The sequence below is a fragment of the Staurois parvus genome, unplaced genomic scaffold (assembly GCF_062004578.1).
Source record: "Staurois parvus isolate SC_StPar_1 unplaced genomic scaffold, SC_StPar_1.0 ptg000357l, whole genome shotgun sequence".
Lineage (NCBI taxonomy): Eukaryota > Metazoa > Chordata > Amphibia > Anura > Ranidae > Staurois > Staurois parvus.
Genome location: NW_028318153.1, coordinates 1,600,466 through 1,622,637, shown reverse-complemented (window position 1 = coordinate 1,622,637; position 22,172 = coordinate 1,600,466). Strand labels below are relative to the sequence as shown.

The window sequence follows — 22,172 nt, the reverse complement described above, 5'->3', positions numbered from 1 at the left end:
AAAAAGTGTCCAAGGTGCGGTGGACTTTCCATGGTTCCTGAGTATTACAAAAGCTTCTCTAAATTATCTTAGACCTGTTCTTCTGGTAAAAGCAGACCCTCATTTGCTTCTTTATTTTATTTTTTTTTCATAGAAAGAAAAAAAACAGACAGTGAAATAAGTTAAATAAAAAAATACTAACACATTGACTACTCACATATTGATTAAATACTCAAATATTGATTACATACACACACAAAAAGCAAAAAATACATAGGAAGAAAACTAACTGAATTAATAATTAAGGTACTCTAACATACCCAAGCAAATTTTGCTTTATCATCTAAATGGGGAAACATTAAGAGGAAAAATTAGGAGTTTCCACTTTGGAGAAATTCAAATTCAAATTCAATCCTGAATCTTGAAATCAATTTCAACAAAATCACTCTAATCATCCCTACTCTCTATGACTTGATTCAACATTTGCACTTAAAGCTAAACTCTGGGGTTATATAAAAAAACAAAAACTAATACATCTCTATATTCATGAACACATTGTTAAATTAGGTTTTTTTGGTACACAAGCAGTATAAGTTCTTATATTGGAGTTTGTATTAGCCTTCTGCAGTCCCTGTACAGTAGAAATCAGACTGGGAGTGGGAGAAAAAGTACAAGGAGCTAGTCAGTTGTGCTGCATGTGTTCATCTGCCAACAATGAATACGCTGATAATGGGAGATGGAAGAGTGACAGAGAGATTAACTCAATAGTCGCTGCTTCTCCTTTCAATGTCCAATCGCAGGCTGGAGGGGGAGGAGTCAAAACTTGTGGGTGCAACTGAACTCCAGCAGAGAAAAAGCAGGTCTCCTGCCCAGCCACATAGAGCTATGCTGTGTCTGCATGAATCCCAGGACTGGAAATATATACCTTGTGGCAGGTAAAAGATATATATATAAATATATATATTACCTGTGTATTTAGTTGTTTGCCTGAAGTTCAGCTTTAAAAGAGTAGTCCTGAGTAAAGCATCATCTGACATGAAAAGAATGTCATAAAACTGAATGCAATGGCACAGGACCAAGAGACTAGAACACCTACTTAAAATGAGCCAGCAAACAGCTATTCCGGTCAAATTTTGTAAAAGCTTGTAAGCAGATTAACAGCTCACCTTCCTAACCTCCTCTACCACTCTATTTAGATTAATTAAATTAACAAGTAAAGCTAGATTTATATCTGAAATCTGTTTCCGTTTAAGTAGAAAGCTTTACCCAGTGGTTAAAGAGCATTATTTTTATTACATTTGATACCATTTATCAATCTATACACTTAACAGGATTTGCTTTTGGCAATACCTCTCCCTCTCTCTGTCTTTCTTTCACTCTTCTCTCCATTTTGCTATGTTTCACCAATGATCACCCAGTTTCCCCATATGCAGAAATTAAAGAATTCCAGACTAAATCAAAGAATTTCTTCTCGGCCCCCCATTTAGCTGCTCTGTGTCCCTCCTGTTATTTTAGAGGGCACGGGAGGGACAGGTGCAGCATCCAGCCCTGGCCACTCTAAAATGCCAGAAAGGATGCAAAGTCGCTAGATGGCCCTGTGTGCAAGTGGCCTAAAGTGCATCTAAACACAAAAGCAAAAATTTTATATATGGCAGCAAACTAATCTTTAAATGTGGTGGCTGCATTTGATTTACTTTTTAACTTTTTTTTACTTAATTTTCACCTAGTGATCGTGCATACTTTATTGTTACAATGCATACTTTTGTCATTGCCATTCTTGTATCCAACATGATTTGAGCTGTTCTCACATCTGTAAGGCAGTTCGCCTCTGTATAATATATTGTTTCTACGTATGTCAATTCTGGATTATTTTCTTATAGAAAGAATTTATAAAAAAGGGAATGGGGTAAGCCAATGCCATTCAGTAATTCTTGAGTGAGAAAATCAAAGATCTGAGCAGGTAGGCTTTAAAGTGACACCAAACAATATTCTTATTTTCCAAAAAATAATCCATACATGTCCTGTACTTATCATGGCCCTACTCTCATGGCTCTGCAATCTATTTTTCATGAAATCTTTTCTTACTGTACTTTTCTACCTCCTTGTAATGTCCTCCATAAGTTCCTGAATGTCTTCTTTCCTCCTCACTTCCATTTGTCTAGAACGAGCAGTATGTGTTAGTTGCAGTCATGTGCACTGTTCTATGTACACTATAAATCCCATAGTCCATCTAGGAAGCGAGCAAGAGAAGGTGACTATGTTCCTCCATACAGTGGGACCATGGAGAAAGAAAGTATCCCCCTCTAACAGGAAGTCAGATCACAGCATTAAAAAAAGGAATTTTGAGATTTGGAGGGGGTGAGAGCAGTAGAAGGGATTTTCTTTTTAGTTAAGAATACATACTTGAAAATAATTAGCTAAGAAACAATTAAAAAAGAAAAGAAAAAAGACTTACTGTATGGATCATAGTCAGAAGTCTGATAAATCTCCAGATCATCTCTGTAAAGCACATACTGAATGTGATTGCTGTTGGGGGAATCTGGTGGATTCCATGAAAGAATAATAGTGGTGCTGTTGAGGATTTGCCCTCTAGGAGGAGGCTGCTGAGACGGAGCTACACAAGAATCAAACACAAATATCAGTAAATATTATTTCACTCTCCATAGTGCAATGATGTAAAATAAAATTAACACACTTGCAACACTGTGCAACAGAGTCTTAGGCAGTTTAGTTAGCCCATTAAAATATTTGTATTAGTCTTTTATGTTTACATTTAAATTTAAGATATTCCATTACTAAAAGGAAAAAGTAAAGAAATACAGCAAACTATCTGAATGTCCTTCCCCATAATGCTGCCCTCCCGCCAACCCCCGCACTTTCATCTTGGAAAATCTGCCAAGTATATAGATGTGCTGAAGGGTTCTGTCCAGCCTTTGGGACTTGGTAGAAGCCTACAGTACATCTGCACACATGCCTGATTTTCCTTCCATGCGCAGACAAACTGAGACCCGGGATGTCCATTCCTGCAGTGTCTTCACGCATGCATGGGGAAACCTCCGTATGTGCGCAGATGTGCCACAGGTCTTTGCCAGGTCCCAAAGTCCTGTGGCACATTTACGCACACGTGGAATCTGGCAGCACGCATGCACCATCAGAGACAACATGAGCACAGAATCATTCTTGGATAGGTGAGCGAAGAGGAAATGCTGTGCTATAGCACAAAAAAGTCAGAAAAAAATCATCTAATTGTGGGACATGGAGGGGTGAGGAGCTTCAAATAACTTGTTCTATTGGGTGAAGGTCTGCTTTAAAGCCCAAGTCCGGGTAGCAAAAAAGTTTTCCCTTGCAGTCGGGTAGCGACTGCAAGGGTAAACTGCTCGTTTTGTCCAGGGGAGGGGAGAAATCTGTATATTCACCCATCCTCTGCTCTTCCAGGAAAATGGCGCTCCCCTACGATCCAGCGGTGGACTGTTCGTGGCGTCTTCACGTCCAGAGCCGGTCTACGGCTTGATGATGTCAGGAACAGCAAGACGACTTGACCATGGGGGGGGCAGGGGCCACAGGGACCGGTCTTGTGTGGGGAAGAGAAGAGGACTAAGTAACTGTATCTCTGTTCTCCAATTCCCTAGACAAAAATGATCAGTTAACCCTTGCAGTGCAGGCACAGCCTTGCTGCATGGGAAAACGTTTTTCTTGCCCAGAGCTGGGCTTTAAAGTGTAAAGAAAAAACATTATTTTCTAATTTTGGAAAGAGCATGAATTTTGTTAAGACCCCTGTTGAGTTTTCTACTGTGTGTGTCATTTTGGGGACATTTTCCTTCACTTCCCATCCCAGAAAGCAAGCAGAGAGCTCTTCAAAGCAAATGGATATCCCCTGATAGATCACTGTCAGCAGAACAAATGTACCCATTGAAACAATTCCCCTCACCTTCTATTTTTGTGATAACTCCAAAAAATGTGGCTTTCCTATCACGTTTTGTTTCCGAGACAGTGGTCATTAGGACGAATAGTGAAGATGAATCTCCCAAATATGAACACAGACAACAGCAAAAAGATGTGCAAAAGGTCAAAAAGAGCACCAAATTAAAAATCCTTAGGAGTCCAAAGTCTTTATTATTCAACTGGTTACAACAAGCAGAGCAAAGGGCAGCCAACATATTTTGAGAGCCACACAATCCCCCTTCATCAGGGCTGGGTGAAATGGCAGAATGTTAAATGGGTTCAAAAGTACTCCTGAGCAGACCGATCTGCAGGCAGAGGATTTTAAACACAACAGTCAGAGCCGGTATTCACAGTAGAAATAGTAAGATTTACAGTTAAAAAAGATTTGTCCATCAGCATCCAACATGGTGGAGAGATTCCAATAGCAAATAGGATTTGTCACATTTAGAATAAAGCAAGATTCACCTATCAGCCATTACATTACACAAAAAGTGAATTTGAAAATGACAGACAGATGGAAGATTCAGCAGACATTTAGTGTGTGAATTGCACAGCAAATTCTTTATAAATAGACCCCCTAAGAGATTTTTTATAATTTGCAGTTGGCAGGTTGTAGATGAAGATTTATTGGAATCATGAAAACAAAAAAATAATTTTATTTCTTCACTTTACTTTTTTTTGCAATTTGATACCACTGTTTTCAGATTTTAGTGAAAAAAAAAATGAACTCAATTGTGTTAGCTGTGAAAAGAACATGGTCTGTGAAGAGGTGCTTACTTACTTGCACTGCATCCATATGGATTATTCACATCCAGGCTGCTTGCACCTTCTATACATTCATCACAAGTGATGCCTCTTGCTAACTGTTTGCAGAAACACTGACCACTTATAGAGTGGCAGCTACCATTAACCGCCCCGGCAGTATTGCATGAGCATGGCTGACACCTACAATAGGAAGATAAAGAGGCTTAAAATCCTAAGGCAGGTAATGGAAACCAAAGGCCATATATTTTCTAGGTTTAATTTGCTAGCTCTCAATTTTCAGAAAAAGGTTAAACTAGCACTGCAACAAGCATATTTGTTAAACCAAAACTTTTTTATTTTCAGTTGGAATGAGTAGGACTATTTTTATGGGGTTTTTTGCACCATGTCCCATCAGTGAGATTTTACTTCACCTCCTGCCCTAGCACCACAATAAAAGGGAGCTCTCCAAAGCAAGGGTATAACCAACCCCTCTTAGACAGTTGTCTCAAATGGAAAATTTTCCCTCACATCCTATTAATGTTCCTAAATAGGTGCGTAAATAAGCGGCGCTTATCCCTCATTAAAAAAAAATATAAGAAAATGTGCATTTTTGGTTAGTAATTTCCGCTAACTGCGCAAATACGCGCATATGAGCATAAAGATTAACCAATTTTTGCTAAAAATATATTGTGCACACACATGCGTGCAAATATGCACATAATTGCATGCGAATACATGCAAAGCAAATGCCTGAAATTACGTTTAAAAAAAGTAGATGCTCAAACATCAGTACCGTGTGCAAGAGCCCTAAAAAGGTTGACCTCTCCAGGGGGAACACAGACAACAATGAAAACCTGGACAAAAAATCCTATCTATTCAAAAGAAAGTTTTGGTTTTACATCTGGTACACTTTGATGTTTGTTAACACTAGAATATATTTTTTGTTAAATTGAGTTATTATTGCCGTAACGTTCATATTTTGCATCCTTGTGCAATACTTCAATTGCACAAGGAAAGCTGATGATAACTATATGAACAGCTAGGAGAGATCAATTAAAAAATGAATAGTTTATTCTGAGTAATTTTGAATACAAGGTGTTTCTAAAAAATACTTCAATCATGAATACACTTAAACCATTAGTAAAAAAACAAAACAAAAAAAAACTGTAAGCATAAAATTTGTAAACAAATACAAAATAAACAACCCCATTTACCATATTTAACACTTAACAATATGTAACATTAAAAAAAATTGTAATACACGTAATTTACAATGGAATACAAAAAGTAGGATATATTACTATAAATTCATGAACTGAGAAGCAATACAAATACACTTAGAATTCTTTGTTAACAGTCACTCATTCAGCATATTCAAAAACATGAATACACATAAAGCATTTGTAAAAAAAAAAATTGTAAATGTAAAATGTATAAATAAATACAAAATAAGCAACCCCATTTCCATACTTCCCACTTACATATTAAACACATAACATATTTTTAATCCTTATAATTTAAAATTTGAAGGTATTTGACCCTTCAGGTGTGTCAAGAACCCTTTCCTACCCTCTCTGCATGCTATGATGCCTTCCCAGCTCATCTGTGCTATACTTGTGTACAAACTGGCAAGAGGAACATAATATATATAAATCCTTATAATTTTCTTTTAAATAAGGAAACATATGGATTAAATTCCATATTAAATTGAATGCTTCCTGGTCATATTGAAGTATTTTTAAGTGACATGTTTCTGTTCTGCGGCCATTTTTATACTGTGTAATGTTAAATGTAAGATAGTAGTTACTGTATTTCAAAAGCAGAATGACAATACAAATTAAGTATATGTCAACTTGTTTCTCTTTTTCAAAATAATGTTGATGTTAAATGTTTTTCCAAAAATAAATTAATGCACAATACATAGTATTAAAAAATAGTATTTTTGTAATCTGTAAAATTAATATTGTAAAGTTAAATTGTAAATTGTAATTGACAAACTATACATTTGTCATTGTAAAATAAATCAGAAGTAATTTGCAAAACTGATTTGTAAAATTCTTGCATGCCTGCTGATCTGAGGAGACGAGGCACTATAATCTGGATTGATATTACAACAAACATGGAATATTGTACTTGACATTAGTGAATTTGCCTATACAACTTCATCGGTGTGGTGTTTATAAGCAGTTTTTGGTCGCTTTTGGTTTTAACAAATCGAGGTAGGAAATTTTAGCTAACACTGAGACTGATGGTGCAAATGATTTTACAGCATTAATAAATCAGTTCCCTTAGTATCGGTACCATTCCAGCCAATGAATTTGGGTTGACTGACAGAAGCTTAATGAAGCGTGGGAATTCAAGGTTTGGTGAAAATGTATATCCCAGTATCCCTGTTAAATACTGTAACGGAACCGACCCCGACTGCGCTTCAGTACTTCTGTTAGACTACCACTTCCCCGACCGAACACCGACAACAGACACCACATCCGACCATACAAGACTAGATGACACCAGTCTTGAAGTAAACCAGGAGGTAGGCTAGTTTATTTGAACACAGATACAAGTTATATACACTTAGGGGACAATCCTCCCTCCCAGCATAATGACACAGGGAGGGGCAATCTACATTTAGTAACAAGAGACACACAGGTATTCAAACTTCACACCAGCAGACAGTCCCATTAGAAGGGAGAACTGCTGGAGACACCCCCCACTAAGCTAATACACAAAACATTAAACAATCCACAACCCCCCACCCCACCTATCTCTTAAACATGTCTACACAGTCTGAGACAAAGCCCACACGATATTAGGACAGATCACCCTGTACCCCTAACAGGCACAGGGTGATTTACACATAAGAGGGATGTGGGGTGCTGAGACAGGGGTCTCCCCACCTCTCCAAAGTGAGCTGGGTTCCATGGGCCCCCCACCCAAAGTGGCTCCCGTCACAAATACCATATAACAATCTGATAATATCTAACGGAATTTCCGATGTCAGAGCGGTAAAAACCTTTTGTTAAATTATTATTCTTTGGAGTATGCCAGTTGAGTATGCAAACAAGGGGTAACTTTTAGTTAGGGAGGGTAAGGTGAAATTTAGTGTGCTAAAGAGCTGTGTGTTATAAAAAATTTCCATTTTTTCCCCATAAAATACTGTTTTTACTTTATTTTCACATCTCAGAGCTTCTAATCTCCCCCAGCCTCTCTTAGTTAGCTACTTCCTAACAATACGCAATCACTCCAGTATTAGTTGCATGTCATCACTCTGGATTGGCTAATAGTCACAAAGGTGGATCACTACAATATGCTTTGCAATATGTGCCAGTACGACCAAAAGTGGTATCCATGAGGAGCGCATATTACAGGGTGACAAGCACGATTAGGAGACAGTTGCCACCCCAAACTAGGCAGTACCAGAAAGGATCTTCATGGCAGGATCAAAAGGTGCTCTGTTATAAAGATGTATACAGGGGTGGACTAACAACTCATGGGGCCCCCGGGCAATAGGGGATCATGGGGCCCCTGTGTCCTTGCCCATACTCAAAGCACACCCAAAAAGCCTATAAAAAAGGTGCCAGGGGCATTTCATGGGGCCCACTACGGACCCCAGGCCCTCTGGCAGTGCCCAAGTACTTGAATGGTCAGTCCACCCCTGGATGTATATTTATAAACATTGAAAACAACTTTCAATATCACATTAATTTTAGATCTTGGTATTTTAGTGATTGGGTTTACATATGCTATAATGTGAGAATTACAGGGTGGGATAGAGTGAAGGTTCCTTTTAGGGTTACAGGGAGGGTTAATATTACATGGAGCATTAGTAATAGGGTTATAGAGAGGGTTAATAGGAGGATTTTAGGGTTAGAGTTCAGTTTGTAGAGGATATTAAAGAGGCAGTGTTTTTCCTTCCTGTAAATTATTTTGTATTCACCTGCAATGTGCCTTTGAACTTGATAAGAGCTTCAGATCCCCGCTCCAGCCTGTGTAGCCAAGTCAGGTGGGTTCCACTTTGGGGGCTGGCTGAGTAGAGAGTCCGTCTAAACGCCTTACAAGATCTAAACACAAAGAAAGTGTCCTGAGAGCCGCACACAAAGCAAAGCAGCACATCAAAGAGATAGTATCAATCTCAAAGTCAATCTCCGTCCTAACGAAGCACCAAACTTGTTTTGCCACGTCCACAGGACTTAGTCATGACTAGTCTCGTGGGTGAGACACGTTGGTGGATGGGGCCAGAACAGAGATAGACTGAGGATGCTACTATCTCTTTGATGTGCTGGATTGCTTGGTGTACGGCTCTCAGGGCACACCCTTTGCCTTTAGTGCCTTTGAACTTGCTAGAAAATATGACTACTCCAGGAAGTGTCAATTCCCTAGCACAGGCCCATCCCTCTTTGCATACCATAGCCCTCTCCTCTTTAGAAATGTGCAATTACCCTCTGTGTTAGCCCATTTCCTCTGCCCCTCTCTTCACCTACCATCATAACCTTTCATGAAGCAGCCTGGGGAGGAGCAAAAGTAAATACTATGGAGTGTCATTTAAGTCTGCTGGGGCTGCTGACATCACATCCAAGATGGAGGAACCCAGTAGCAGACTCAGACCTTTTGGATGTCTGAAGAAGGAAGGATTTTACATGTAAATAATATGTGTAAAATAAGTCAAATGCAAATACAGTATAATCTTGTTTGGATGATTTTTTTGTTGAAATGAATAGTTTGCTTTAGTATTACAGTGAGAGTTAGTATAAAGGTTACATATAGGACTGCTATATAGGGAAGAGGAATACAGCAAAATGTCAGTCGCTATATAGAGGAGTGATCCTTCATGACCAGCCAAGGAAATATTTACCAATAACAGATTTACTAGTGTGCCATGGCTTAGGAATAGTGGTAGGATTACAAGGAGGGTAAGGTTGGGTTAGTATGAGAAGGGTAAAGCTTAGTTAGTATGATGGGGTCTTAAAGTGGTTCTAAACCCTAACATATACCCAGTGAAGAGATGAAACAAATCCATCTACATAAGTTGTGCCTGTCTATCTGCATACTTCTCTTCTCTATATCCATTCAAAGTGCTGAATTTTAAAGCTTGTCAGAAAGATCAGAAAAAAAGGGCGGAGAGCTGGAATTTCATTTTGCAGAGCTCAGGGAGGAGAGTCCTGAGAGCTGATTGGAAGGAAGAGACACACCCCCTCCACACAGCTCACAGGAATAGAGCTAAGGCTGTCACTCTGCTGGAAGTCCCTCCCCTGTCACCATTTTCTCTTGGTGTCAGGAAAACTTGTCAGAAGTGACTCATGCTGATAGCAGAGCAACAAGGCAGCAGACAGAAATGACACCTAGGTCTCTGGACTGAGACAAGTACACACTATAGAGGGATATGCTTTGATCATATTTCATGTCTGAGGTTTACAACCACTTTAAATTGGTAAGGAGTCATTTTTTCCTCTTATGTAAAGTGGAGCTCCACCCAAAAGGGGATGCTCCGATTATCTGCCTCCTCCCCACATTTGGTATCTTTTGGGGTGGAGGGGGGAGCGGGTATTCGGTACCCGCTCCACCTTGTAGCTCATTTCCCAATGTTGAGTTAGTATCATGGGGTCTTAAGATTTGGCACCACTATCTATGCCAAAAGCTCTGCATCAAAAACTACTGTTGCTGTTTATGGCCTCATTCACATTGATGTGCTGTAGCGTATGCCCCTGTGATGGCTGTGTTTACCTGCACAGAGATGCACAGGTGTTCTGTGCATCCCAGTTCAGGCAGTCTCCTTCATGTCAATGAGATGCAGTGGCTGTTGCTCTTAATTTGACTTGTCCATGCAGCCTCTGTGTCCCAACTGACATGAATGGGACTGTTTGCACAGGAATGCACAGAACAGCTGTGCATCCTCGCATGGGTAAACACAATCCTTGTATGGGTGTACGTTGTAGTATGCAAGTATGAATGAGGCCTACGTTGTCATTTAACATACAAGTCATGCTTAGTGAGGTTTCCTTTTTAAACTAAAAAAGATGAAGTAATTGCAAATACAGTATGTCACAGGAAGGAAGATCTGAAAAAGGTGAACTTGGGCTTGGAATACTTTTTAAATAATATTTTTATAATCAGCTTGCAGTTTGTGGACTGACGCATCTTCTCCCATATGAATTTACAGATCAGTTTGAACTTCTCCATCATTGTTTGAAAAGCTGGTGGTTTTAATTTCCATGGTGGGATTCTGTACATTCATTTTCCATATGAGTAAGCTGATATTTCCGTTATTGACCTGCTTTGGCTTTTTAAGAGGCTTATCTTTAGATATCTCTATAACCAGCTGTATTGCTGATGCTGCAGTTGTTTTTATGCCTCTCTTGTTAATATGCAAGCATCTGGAGTATTAGGGCAAATTAAACAGCTATGATTATAGAAATGTGGCCTAAACATCAAATAATTATTAATTACTATCTCACTAGGTTGATGGAATTATAGCTCTCCCTTCCTGAGTAAATGTAGCAAATAAAGCAGTAAATTATTCATTTACAGAGTACATTATCTATACACATTTATTAATAAGACCCAATAGAGGTTGAGCTGTTGTTTTCAAAAGAGGGACACCTAGGAATAGAAATGAGGGAACTAATTCCCAAACTGGGTGTTGGAGTTTATTGAACATTTTCAGGCAACAAAGTTTTTTTTTAATTTTCCTAAACATGAAATGAGGGAACTAATTCCCAAACTAGGTGTTGGAGTTTGTTGAACATTTTCATTCAACATAAAGGTTTTATTTTTATTTTCCTAAACATGTACATGTAGATGCCCCAATCTGTAGAATATTGCAAATGCCATGAATTTTGGCAGTCAAAGAGAACCAATGAACACTGGGTTTATAAAAGAATGTGAATATTTAGTTTTAAATCAAAACTCTTGACGCTGACATTAAAGTGAATGGCAGGTCCCTTCAACAGATATCATACTCACCTCTTCTGTCTTCGATCCTTGCTCCATTCCAGCAGACAAGTCAGCATTCAACACTTCCAGGGCACAGTCTGCCAGCAGAGGACACAGGCATTTGACACCTTCAGAAGTGATTATGTGTCAGAAAATCAGGAAATAATCTGTGAACAATAACCCTGCTCAAGTCTGTCCCCAAAGACTCAGTTATTCCCACATTGGTTATACCAATCATGCCTCTTAAAGAGGTGAAACAAGGCTGTCAATCTCAAATACCTTCATGTGTCTTGTGTCACTGCTCTCTGCACACATAAATGGCCAGGGGGACTGGTTATACATGTAAAAAGCTGCTGACTTTTAGGGAAAAGCCATACTTTCCATACCAATAATTATGCTCTTTAGTTTCCTTAACCACTTCAATACAGGGCACATTTACCCCTTCCTGCCCAGACCAATTTTAAGCTCTCACACTTTGAATGACGATTACTCAGTCATGCTGCACTGTACCTCAACAAAACTTTTATATTTTTCTTTTTCACAGAGATAGAGCTTTATTTTGGTGGTACTTAATCACCACTGGGTTTTTTATTTTTTTGTGAAATAAGTGAAAAAAGGGCAAGAATTAAAAAAAAAACACTTTTTTTTCATTTCTATTACAAAATTTAGCAAAAAAGTAAATTTTCTTCATAAATTTAGGCCAAACTTTTTACTGCTATGTTTCTTTGGTAAAAATAACCCAAATCAGGGTATATTATTTAGTCTGTGTGAAAGTTATAGAGTCTACAAGCTATGGTATCAATCATTGAAAATTGATCACACCTGATGTACTTATATGTACAAATACCCCCGAAATGACCCTTTTTTTGGAAAGTAGGCAGTCCAAGCTATTTAGTAAGAGGCATGGTGAATTTTTTGAAGTTGTAATTTTTTCCATCAATTCATGGGAAAATTAAGACATGTTTTTGTTTTTTTTTTTTACACACAAAATTGTCATATTATCAAGTTATTTCTCACACATGGCATATGCATACTTGCAATTACATCCCAAAACACACTCTGCTACTCCTCCTGAGTATGGTGATATCACATATGTGAGACTTTTTCATAGCCTGGCCACATACAGAGGCCCAACATCCAAGTAGCACCATCAGGCGTTCTAGGGGCATAAATTACACTTTTAATTTCCTGACTACATATCACATTTTTGAAGGTCCTGAAGCACCAGGACAATGGAATTACCCACAAAAAGACCCCATTTTGGAAATCAAACACCCCAAAGTATATTCTATGAGGCATATTGAGTCTTTTGAACAAGTAATTTTTTCCACAAGTTTTCGAAAAATGTGGAAAGAAAATGAAAATGTATTTTTTTTTACACAAAGTTGTCAATTTATAAGATATTTCTAACATATAGCATGTACATACCAAGAATTACACCCCAAAATACATTCTGCTACTTGTCCTGAATATGACAATGCCACATGTGTGGGAGTTTTACACAATCTGGCCACATACAGAGGCCCAACATCCAAGCACCACCATCAGGCGTTCTAGGGGCATAAATTACACATCTAATTCCCTGACTACCTATTGCATTTCTGAAGGCCCTGGAGCACCAGGACAATGGAATTACCCACATAATGACCCCATTTTGGAAAGCAAACACCCCAACATATATTTTATGAGGCATAATGAGTATTTTGAACGTATCATTTTTTTGAAGAATGTGGAAATAAAGTGAAAACATTTTTTTTACACAAAGTTGTCAATTTATAAGATATTTCTAAAAATGCAGCATGGACATTTCAAGATTTACACCCCAAAATACATTATGCTACTCCTCCTGAGTATGGTGATACCACATGAATGAGACTTTTTCACAGCCTAGCTAAACAAATGGTAAACAGGTAAACCTGTGGCTGTAGTAGAGAAGTTGTCTGCAGAGGAGAGCAGTGGTCCAGGAAGCAGGCAGAGATGTGGGCAGGAATAGCCAAACGAATAGTCCAGGCATCAGGCAGGAACACAGTCCAAAAAAAGTCCAGAGCCATTACAGGCAGCAGGCAGAGATATGGTCAGCACAGCCAAAGTACTAGTTCAGGTAGCATGCAAGAACATGGTCCATAAAAAACTCCTGGATCATTGCAGGCAGCAGGCAGAGCTATGGTCAGCACAGTACATGTTCAGGTAGCAGGCAAGAACATAGTCCATAAAAAGTCCTGGGTCATTACAGGCAGAAGGCAGAGATATGGTCAGCACAGTATTGGTCCAGGCAGCAGGAAGGAACATCAGGCTTAGGGCCTCGGTCAGGTAAGACCTGGCCACAGGGGTAGAGGCTTCGTCCCACCCAATCTCTTTGAAGCCTCTGGACTAACAGACCCTGATCTGGCAAAAACTGGTTTTCTCTACTCTGAAGCTCCTCACATATGTGAGACCCCTGTGTTATCTTGCATCCCACTAGTACAGTAGCAGGGCAAATGATCAGTTCAAGCGGCAGGCAAAAAACATGGTCGATTAACAGGCTGAGGCCAGTGCAGGTGGAAGGCAAAAGCGTTGTTTAGAAACAATCCAGACGGCAGGCAAAAGCATTGTTGGTAAACAGGCCAGGGTCAGTTAACGTGGAAGGCAAAGGCATGGTCAATCAAGGCAACAGGCAAATAATCACCATGGTTTTTAGAAACTGGGAAATGGTAGGCTGTTAAAAATAAGTGGAATTAATATTTTATATGTGTTAACGTCAGAAGCAGTCTCCAATGCATAGGCCTGGTTGGGAGGGACATTGTGGACAATGAACACTGGTGTCTTTCCTAACTCCTCTTCTGCCGTATACCCGACATTTTTTTTAGTGTCTTCTTCCTGATTCTGTGGGTGGAATGTTTTCTAGGAAATGATCCTCATGAAGCCTGCTCACACAATCAGAACGAATGTTTTCTGGAGGGGTCCTTGCTGGTAGATCAGGGCAGTGATAATTTTTTCTATATATTTGAGGAAGGTGGTGGGTCTTTCTGTTGACTTTTGATAGAAGACAAATGCATTGTAAATGGCCAAATGAAAAAAATAAATTGCATTTTTTTGTACCAGAAGAGGGACTTTATTGTTGACAAATAGGGCTGTAGCATCTTGTCATTAAAATCCCTTCCCTCCCCCCCCATGAACTGATTATAATCATGGATACATTCAGGTTTTTGGAAAGGACAGCGTCTTCCATGAATTTCCACTGAGGTGTCATTGTGGATAGTGGACAGGACATAAACATCTCTCTTATCCCTCCACTTCATAGCTAACACTTCCTCGTTTCTCAGACTTGCGGATTCTCCCCTTTGTAGCCTTGAGGTTACAAAACTTTGCGGGAATCCCTTTTTATTTTTTCGGGTGGCACCGCAGGCTAAGGTTTTTTCACGGTACAGATGCCGGAAAAGGGGGAGACTGGTATAATAGTTATCAAGGTAGATATGATAACTTTTTTGGAACAGTGAGAATGCCAGGTCCCAAACAATTTTGCCACTTGTGCCAATGTAGGTTGGGCACTCAGGGGGCTGGAGCTGGGAGTCTTTGCCTACGTACACGCGGAATGCATGCACATATCCTGTAGCTCTTTTGCAGAGCTTGTTCAGCTTCAGTCCATACCTGGCCCTTTTACTGGGGATGTATTGCTTGAATCCCAGCTGGTAATGAAGTGGATAAGGGATTCATCCACACAAATTTGTTGCTTAAGGACATAAAATTCTGAAAATCTCTTAGCAAAAGAATTTATTAGGGGGCGGATTTTGTATAGCTTGTCATAGCTGGGATGATCTCGGGGAGTTATCATTGAAATTAAATTGCATGATCAGATCAGAGCGTGACTGGGACATTACAGCAGAATAGATGGGCATATGATGGATGGGGTTGGTGGACCAGTAGGCATGCAATTAATATTTTGTAAGCCCCATGTTAAACATAAGACCCAAAAACAGTTTTAACTCCTCCACTGTGAGGCGTCTCCACAGAAAAGGATGGGCGTAGGATGTACTGGGATTATTATAAATACACTGCTGAGTAAACAATGTATTGCAGTAAATCGGCAGGGAAAAAAATATAAAAAATTCAATTTCAGAAACATTTTCAGTATTGGTCTGCACACCTGGCTGTGCAGTGAAAGGTTAGATTGAAGCTAATCCTGAGCTGGAAGGCAGCCATAAAGGGTTTGCCAGGGCCTCAGGAAGATATGTGTGAGCCCTAATTCTTGGGGTCTGATGGGGTGCTCCAGTGCTGGTACTGGGCTTTTCATCCTGGGGTCTAGCACCATTGGTGTCTGTTGATTGACCATTGAGGTGTATGGTGCTGCTTGTTGTTGCCTGCTCTTCAGAGCACCATATCCTTTTAGGAGGGACTGCTTCCTCCTCCGATTCGGTCACTGACCCACTATTTTCTATTGGCTCATATTTCGAATCGGAGTCGGATGGTGAGAGCTCCCTGCTGCTCTTATCCGACATGTTCAGGATTTTGAGCGTCTCCTCACTAGTAAAATATGTTTTGGACATTTCGGCTCTGGTGATTGTGGCTGTATGAGGGGTAAACTGTTGATGGATGACTGTGATGGGTACACTGCTGATGGGCGGCAGTTGTGTTGACTCTGTGATAAGTACACTGATTAGGGTGCACTGATGGCTGTGGTGACAGGTACACCAATGGGCTGCACTGATGAATGAACTGACAGGTACACTGAAGAAAGCACTGATGGGCTGCACTGACAGGTACACTGACAAGTGTACTGATGGGCTGCACTAACAGGTCCACTGATGGGCAGTGCAATGATGGGCTGCACTGACAGATCCACTGATGGGGATGCAGTGACAGGTCCACTGATGGGCTGCACTGACAGATCTGTTGATGGCAGCACTGACAGATGCACTGATAGCAGCACTGACAGATGTACTGATGGAGGCACTGACAGATCTACTGATGGGGTGTGTGCTGATGGGCTGCACTGACAGATGCACTGATGGAGACACTGACAGATCTACTGATGGGCTGTGTACTGATGGGCTGCACTGACAGATGCACTATTGGGCTGCACTGACAGATCCACTGATGGTGGCAATGACAGATTCACTGATGGGTCCACTAATGGCTCCACTGACAGATCCACTGATGGGCTGATCTGACAGAGCCACTGGTGGCACTGACAGGAACTCTTTATTAGGGGCAGTGTGGTGTACAGTAGTGAAAGGGTTTGAAAAACTCACTGTTCCTAGGTTCTTCTTCTCACGCAAGATCAGTGTGTGAGGAGGAGAAGATAGTAACAGTGAGTGATCACTGTGTGTTTACACTTATGATCGGATGTGACAGGTCACAGCCGATCCAGTGGTGAAAAGCCAATTTTATAGGCTCTTTACCTCCAGCGGGGAAGTGCTGTGTCCGAGGGACACAGTCTGACAAGAATGGCTGCACTGCACGCCCCCAGAGGTGTGCATGCATGGTGCGATTCACAGGACATCATATGATGCCCAGTCACAGGGAGAAGAAGACCGCCCCGGCTGTCAATCCGCTATAGGCCAGGCGGCAATGTGTTAAGCTGCATGTTTTGGGTCAATCTGAGGAATAACAATTTAATTCCCACAATGGGCTATAAAAAAAAATGTTTGTGCAGAAGCATTGGCATGGTGAAAAATTCACTTCTCAGGCGAAAGTCCTGGGCTTTTCCTCCAAACAGATCTCTGTCACCTTTTCAGAATTTCCAAGTACAATGTTGGTTGACCATTGGACCATGTTCTATGATAGTAAACTATCCCCTTGTAATAAAAAAAACCACACTAGCATGAGTGTACAAGGGATTGCACTCTGTCCACATTTGCATCCGCTCTTTACTGTTTTGGTTGCCCACTTCTTGCGTCATTGTGGACATCTTCCTGCCCCTTCTTAAACCGTCTATGCCATTCATTTTGCACATGCACATGTTTAGTTTTATGGTCTTGTTTTCTTTATTGTAATATACACTCTGATGTGGAAATGCAAGACAGCATTTAGCGCTAACACATTTTTTAAATTTGTATTTATCACTGAATAGATTTATTGACTAGCACCTGTTTTTTTTCTGGTGTAGATAGGGTTTGAGGAGGATAGGAGAAACCATAGGCCAGTGTCAAGGTAAGTGGGAGGGGGCGATATGACTGGGGTGTGAGATGGGTGAGAAAAGTGATGTGAGGTGGTGTAACAAGTGGGTAGGAGAGAAGTGCTGTGAGGTGGGGAGAAAGGTTGGTGAGAGGCCACTGTTTTTCCGAGGTATTATGGAAGCATTGTGAGCTGGGAGGATGAGAAGGGTGGGTGGAAGGCAAGCTGTTACTAAAATGGGCAAGTTGGATGTCACTGTGATGGAGGAGGGCCATGGTGGGTGTGAGGGGCACTACGACAGAGTGGGTGATGTGGGTGTGAAGTAGAGTATTATGATGGAGGAGGGCATTGTGATAGAGGGGGGTACTGTGATAAGGAGGGGGGTGCAGGTATAAGGTGGGAGGAAAGTGCTGTTTTCATGGGGGAGTGAACTGTGGTGGGGTGAAAGGTGAGGACACAGGGATGTGCTGCCATGGAGAAGGTGGGTGTTGAGTTGGAAGCAGACGGGACGAAGTGGTGAGGTGGTTTTGGGGAGTTTCATAATGGTGATGATGTGAGTGTGCAGGGTTGACCTGCTTAGTGGGGTAAGGTGGTTGTTATTGGTGGAAGTGATATGATGTGGGGGAAGAAAAGATGGCTGCAGAGGGATACATTATGATAATGGGTGATGAGGTGGTTGCGGACATATTTACTGTGATAGAATTGGGAGGGTGGAGTGGTCATAAGGGGATGCACTGTGTTGGGGAGGTAGGTGGGTGCAGAGAGATGTTCTGCATTGGCTGGCTTTATTACAGAAAACACTCAACCTCCTTCCATGCTGACATACTGTTGAGGAGCCAGGGGGAGGATGGGCTGCTGGGGGTCAAGAAGCCTGAAAGCAGTTGGGGAATGGTTTACAGCAGATGGGGGTAAGTGCTCAGGAGGCATGTAGAGATGTTACCCAGGAAGAGTAAGAGCACCAGGGGCAGAATCCCCTCCTGGCAAAATGGAAGTCTAACTTTTTGGTATTATTAAGGACAAACTTGGGTAAAATGGCTTTCTTTTAAGTCAACATGGACTTCATGTCCAAATTACTATAACTGTACACTACTGATGAAAGATGTGCCCTTTTTTGATTTACATACTTTGTCTAAGCCTGACATTTCCAAGTCACCTGAAGTGTTACACTTGCCCCATCGTTTGCTTTACCTTACATAATTCAGAGGATTTTCTAAAGGATCACATTATTTGATTAGCCAAGATAATCTGTGTCTACCTTCAACAGCCAATCAACTGCAGAGGAATTTTAAAAAATAGGAGTTTCAGCTGTTCACCAGCTGTGAATTAACACATGCAGTAACGCAAACTTTTTGGGCATTGCTTGTAGGCACCCTATTCACTTTGAATGGTCCCTTAGTTCCTGTTTACATATCGAGTAACACAAACAAGCGTTCCCGCTTGCAAAATATCTGCCATGGGAACTGGAGTTTTTTTAAGCTCAGTGTGCATGGACCCCTAAGGGATTTCCCTCATTTTGAAGAAATTTCCTTCCACTCCCTCTTCTGCCTACAGGACAGAAAGTGATAGGAAGTCTCTTCAAGGGGTCATAGATGACAAAATAAAAAGAAACTGACAGGGAATCACTATTTCTTACTCTATCCAAATGTAAAAAATGGCTTTAGATATATTTAAAACTCTATTGGACAACACAGTGCACTACAACACATGTACATTTACCAACTTTTGAAGTTCAGGTTTGTTGGTGTATACCGTAGATGTGCATTGAGGTGCTATTCTGAATGAATGCCAAAGCACATATGAAGCATATGATAGTGCCTTGTATAATACAGGTTTTATTGGAGTGACTCCAGCCTTAACCAGTATGGTGTGTTTATCTGCTCCTTTCCTTTTCAACAGGAACATGCAAATAGATCAGATAAGTAGACCTCCTATTCTCAATGCCCAATGCCAGTGATTGGATGGACCTTCACATTGGGGTAGTGATAATGGAGCATATTAGTGAGGATTTTATAGGTATTTAGATCTCAACCATAATCGCACCCCTGAATGGTGTAGCAGCCACATGGGTTGCCATGGAGGGGGGGGGCTTAACTTCCCTCTTCATGCTCAAACTGCATTCTGATTTACGGTTAGAATTCATCACAGCAACATTATTTCCATTTTCTAAATAACCCGTCTGATTTGTCTTTTTGCAACTAACATTATCTCCTTAATCCTCGGCTCACCTCTACACTGTATTTTAATTCCAATATGCCAGCGCCAATTAACACAGGTCATAATGAAGCTATTTACTCTGGAGATGCTTCATAGAATTTCTAAAACGATGAGAGAGAAAAAAAAACTCTTCATGTTCTTTTTGACTTTAATGGTAGATAAAATTCTGAGGCGGACAAAATGATGCATTTTATTTATTCCCAGTTGGGATATTATTCTATGAAACAAATTTGTAGTCAGTGTTGCGGATTTGGCTTTTATCAGGATTTTTTAAGGGTGTTGAGTGGGTCACTCTGGAGACCACTTGGTGAGAGTTCCATCGGGGTAAAATGTCAGGAAAGAGGATCTGAGCCGAGTTTACTTCACAGCAGACTGCGTCTCCTCTTTCATGCTGTACAGAGTGAAATTTAGAAATAATATTACAAACCAACAGGGTTATTTAAAGGGAGACGCCACACAAACTTTAACTTTCAGATATGAGCAGAGGATTGCGGGGTGAATCACCTGTTGGCTCCTTATATCCCTGATGCCTGGTCTGTGCCCTAAGGGCTGCATGAAGCCCTTTGATATGCATAATGGAACCCTCTAGCCTCAACAGCTCATACTCAGAACTTCGGTGACATCTGGAAATGCTGGGAACACCTATTTCCCTCATCCCCACACACACACCCACATTCAATCACACACTCCTTGCAACATATGTGCTCTTCGAAAACTGCAGTACTACAGCACCCATACTGCTAGAACTGCTAACCAATAACAAAATACCTGCACTGCCTGAACCAAAATTTAGAACAGCAAAGGAAAAATATTCTGCTAGTTAAAGCTAACCTTGCATGAGAACGTTTTGTGCTGTCTATGTTCTTTTCTATGTTTATGTATTTTTTCTCTGATTTTCTTTTCGGATCTTGATGAATATCAAATGTATTGTCAGAAATTATTAAAAGGGTTGTAGGGAGCACAAATGTGGGAGCACTGATTTCTGAAAGAACTGTAATGGTAGGACTTGCTAACAGGAATTCAGCCACTTTGATAAAAGGGTAGACATACTATGAGTTAAGTCCAAGGAGGTGGATGCCACCTGTAGAATTTATCTCTATTATCTGCATATGACAGGTTTATGGCACTCCCTAGGAGACATTCAGAGCTCTGGGAGGAGAGAAGCACACACAGCAACTATGCCTGCCCCTCTTTCTACTGTACATTCACAGAAGCCTTTGTATTTTGTTAATGAGTTCACATAATACAAAGGCTTCAGTGACCAGACAGGATGAGGAGAGGGACAGGCATAGCAGCTGCATCAATTCTTCACTTGAGGGAGCTAAGACCAGAAGGTCCAGCATCATAGCTTTAGAAGCTATCTTCCTGGAGTGCCTCAAATCTGTCAGATGTAAATGAAAGAGATAGGTTCATGAGGTGGCATGCACCTCCTTGGAGTTAACTCCTGGCATGCTTGTACTTTTTACAAAGTATCTGAATTCCTGAAGTTCATCTTTAATAATTGTAGCATGTATGCAGTCACTGGCCATCTCTTGTCCATGTTTTCTAACCATCTACTTTATTGAGTACAATACTGAGAAATCACTGGCTTTTACCCAAAGAAACAATTAGATTACAGGGTCCCTGGTACCCCCAATAATTCCTCTTTATGCAGCTGCCAATACACTGACTTGAGCAATAAAAGCAGTTTACTCCTGCAGTTGGTCAGCAGCTGAAATGGTGAGGCGGTGCTGGAGAGGAGAAAGATGGGAGATGGACTGCTCCTCTCTGAACAGTAAGGACATGTGAAACCACAGAGAACTTGGGATCTTCTCATACCGCCTGGTCTAAAAGCAAGGGAAGGGGTGTGGGCAGACTGGTATCCAGGTATTTTCTCCTTTATTGTCATTCGTTTGCTAAAACTGACATGGTTAATTCAAAAGACAAGCACTATATGTAAAAATAAAAACAAGCTCTAAATAAAATATATTGTAACAATATTGCTACAATGAAGTCTGCAACTACTGTTTTCAGGCTTCATTTAGGCTAGTTTTACACCTGTGTGGGTGGTTGCTGCTGCAAGACTGCACCTGTTCCCGCAGTTGCAACCACCTACACAGAAAAACGCATTGCCGCTGCAGAGGTGCTGTTAATCCTAATGGCACCCCCACGCACTCTAATTCAGCAAGTGGCTTCCCGCTCTGAGAACCGCACTGCACTTGCGGTTTCTGTGCGGGCCATGTTTTCAAAAATTGAGCAGGGACATTTTTGCGTTTTCTAGAGGTACAGCA

The 22,172-nt window shown here is 40.7% G+C and overlaps 1 protein-coding gene across 1 annotated transcript in view; it reads right to left on the bottom strand.

Moving 5' to 3' along the window:
* The window catches only part of USH2A (usherin), a 1,035,348-nt gene that overhangs the window by 795,553 nt on the left and 217,623 nt on the right, over window positions 1-22,172 (bottom strand). Inside the window, exons 14-15 of the mRNA XM_089684798.1 lie at window positions 4,703-4,866; window positions 2,435-2,593 (exon numbers count right to left, since the gene is read on the bottom strand). Coding sequence (XP_089540924.1) covers window positions 2,435-2,593; window positions 4,703-4,866 — 323 coding nt within the window. The remainder of the gene's footprint in view (window positions 1-2,434; window positions 2,594-4,702; window positions 4,867-22,172) is intronic.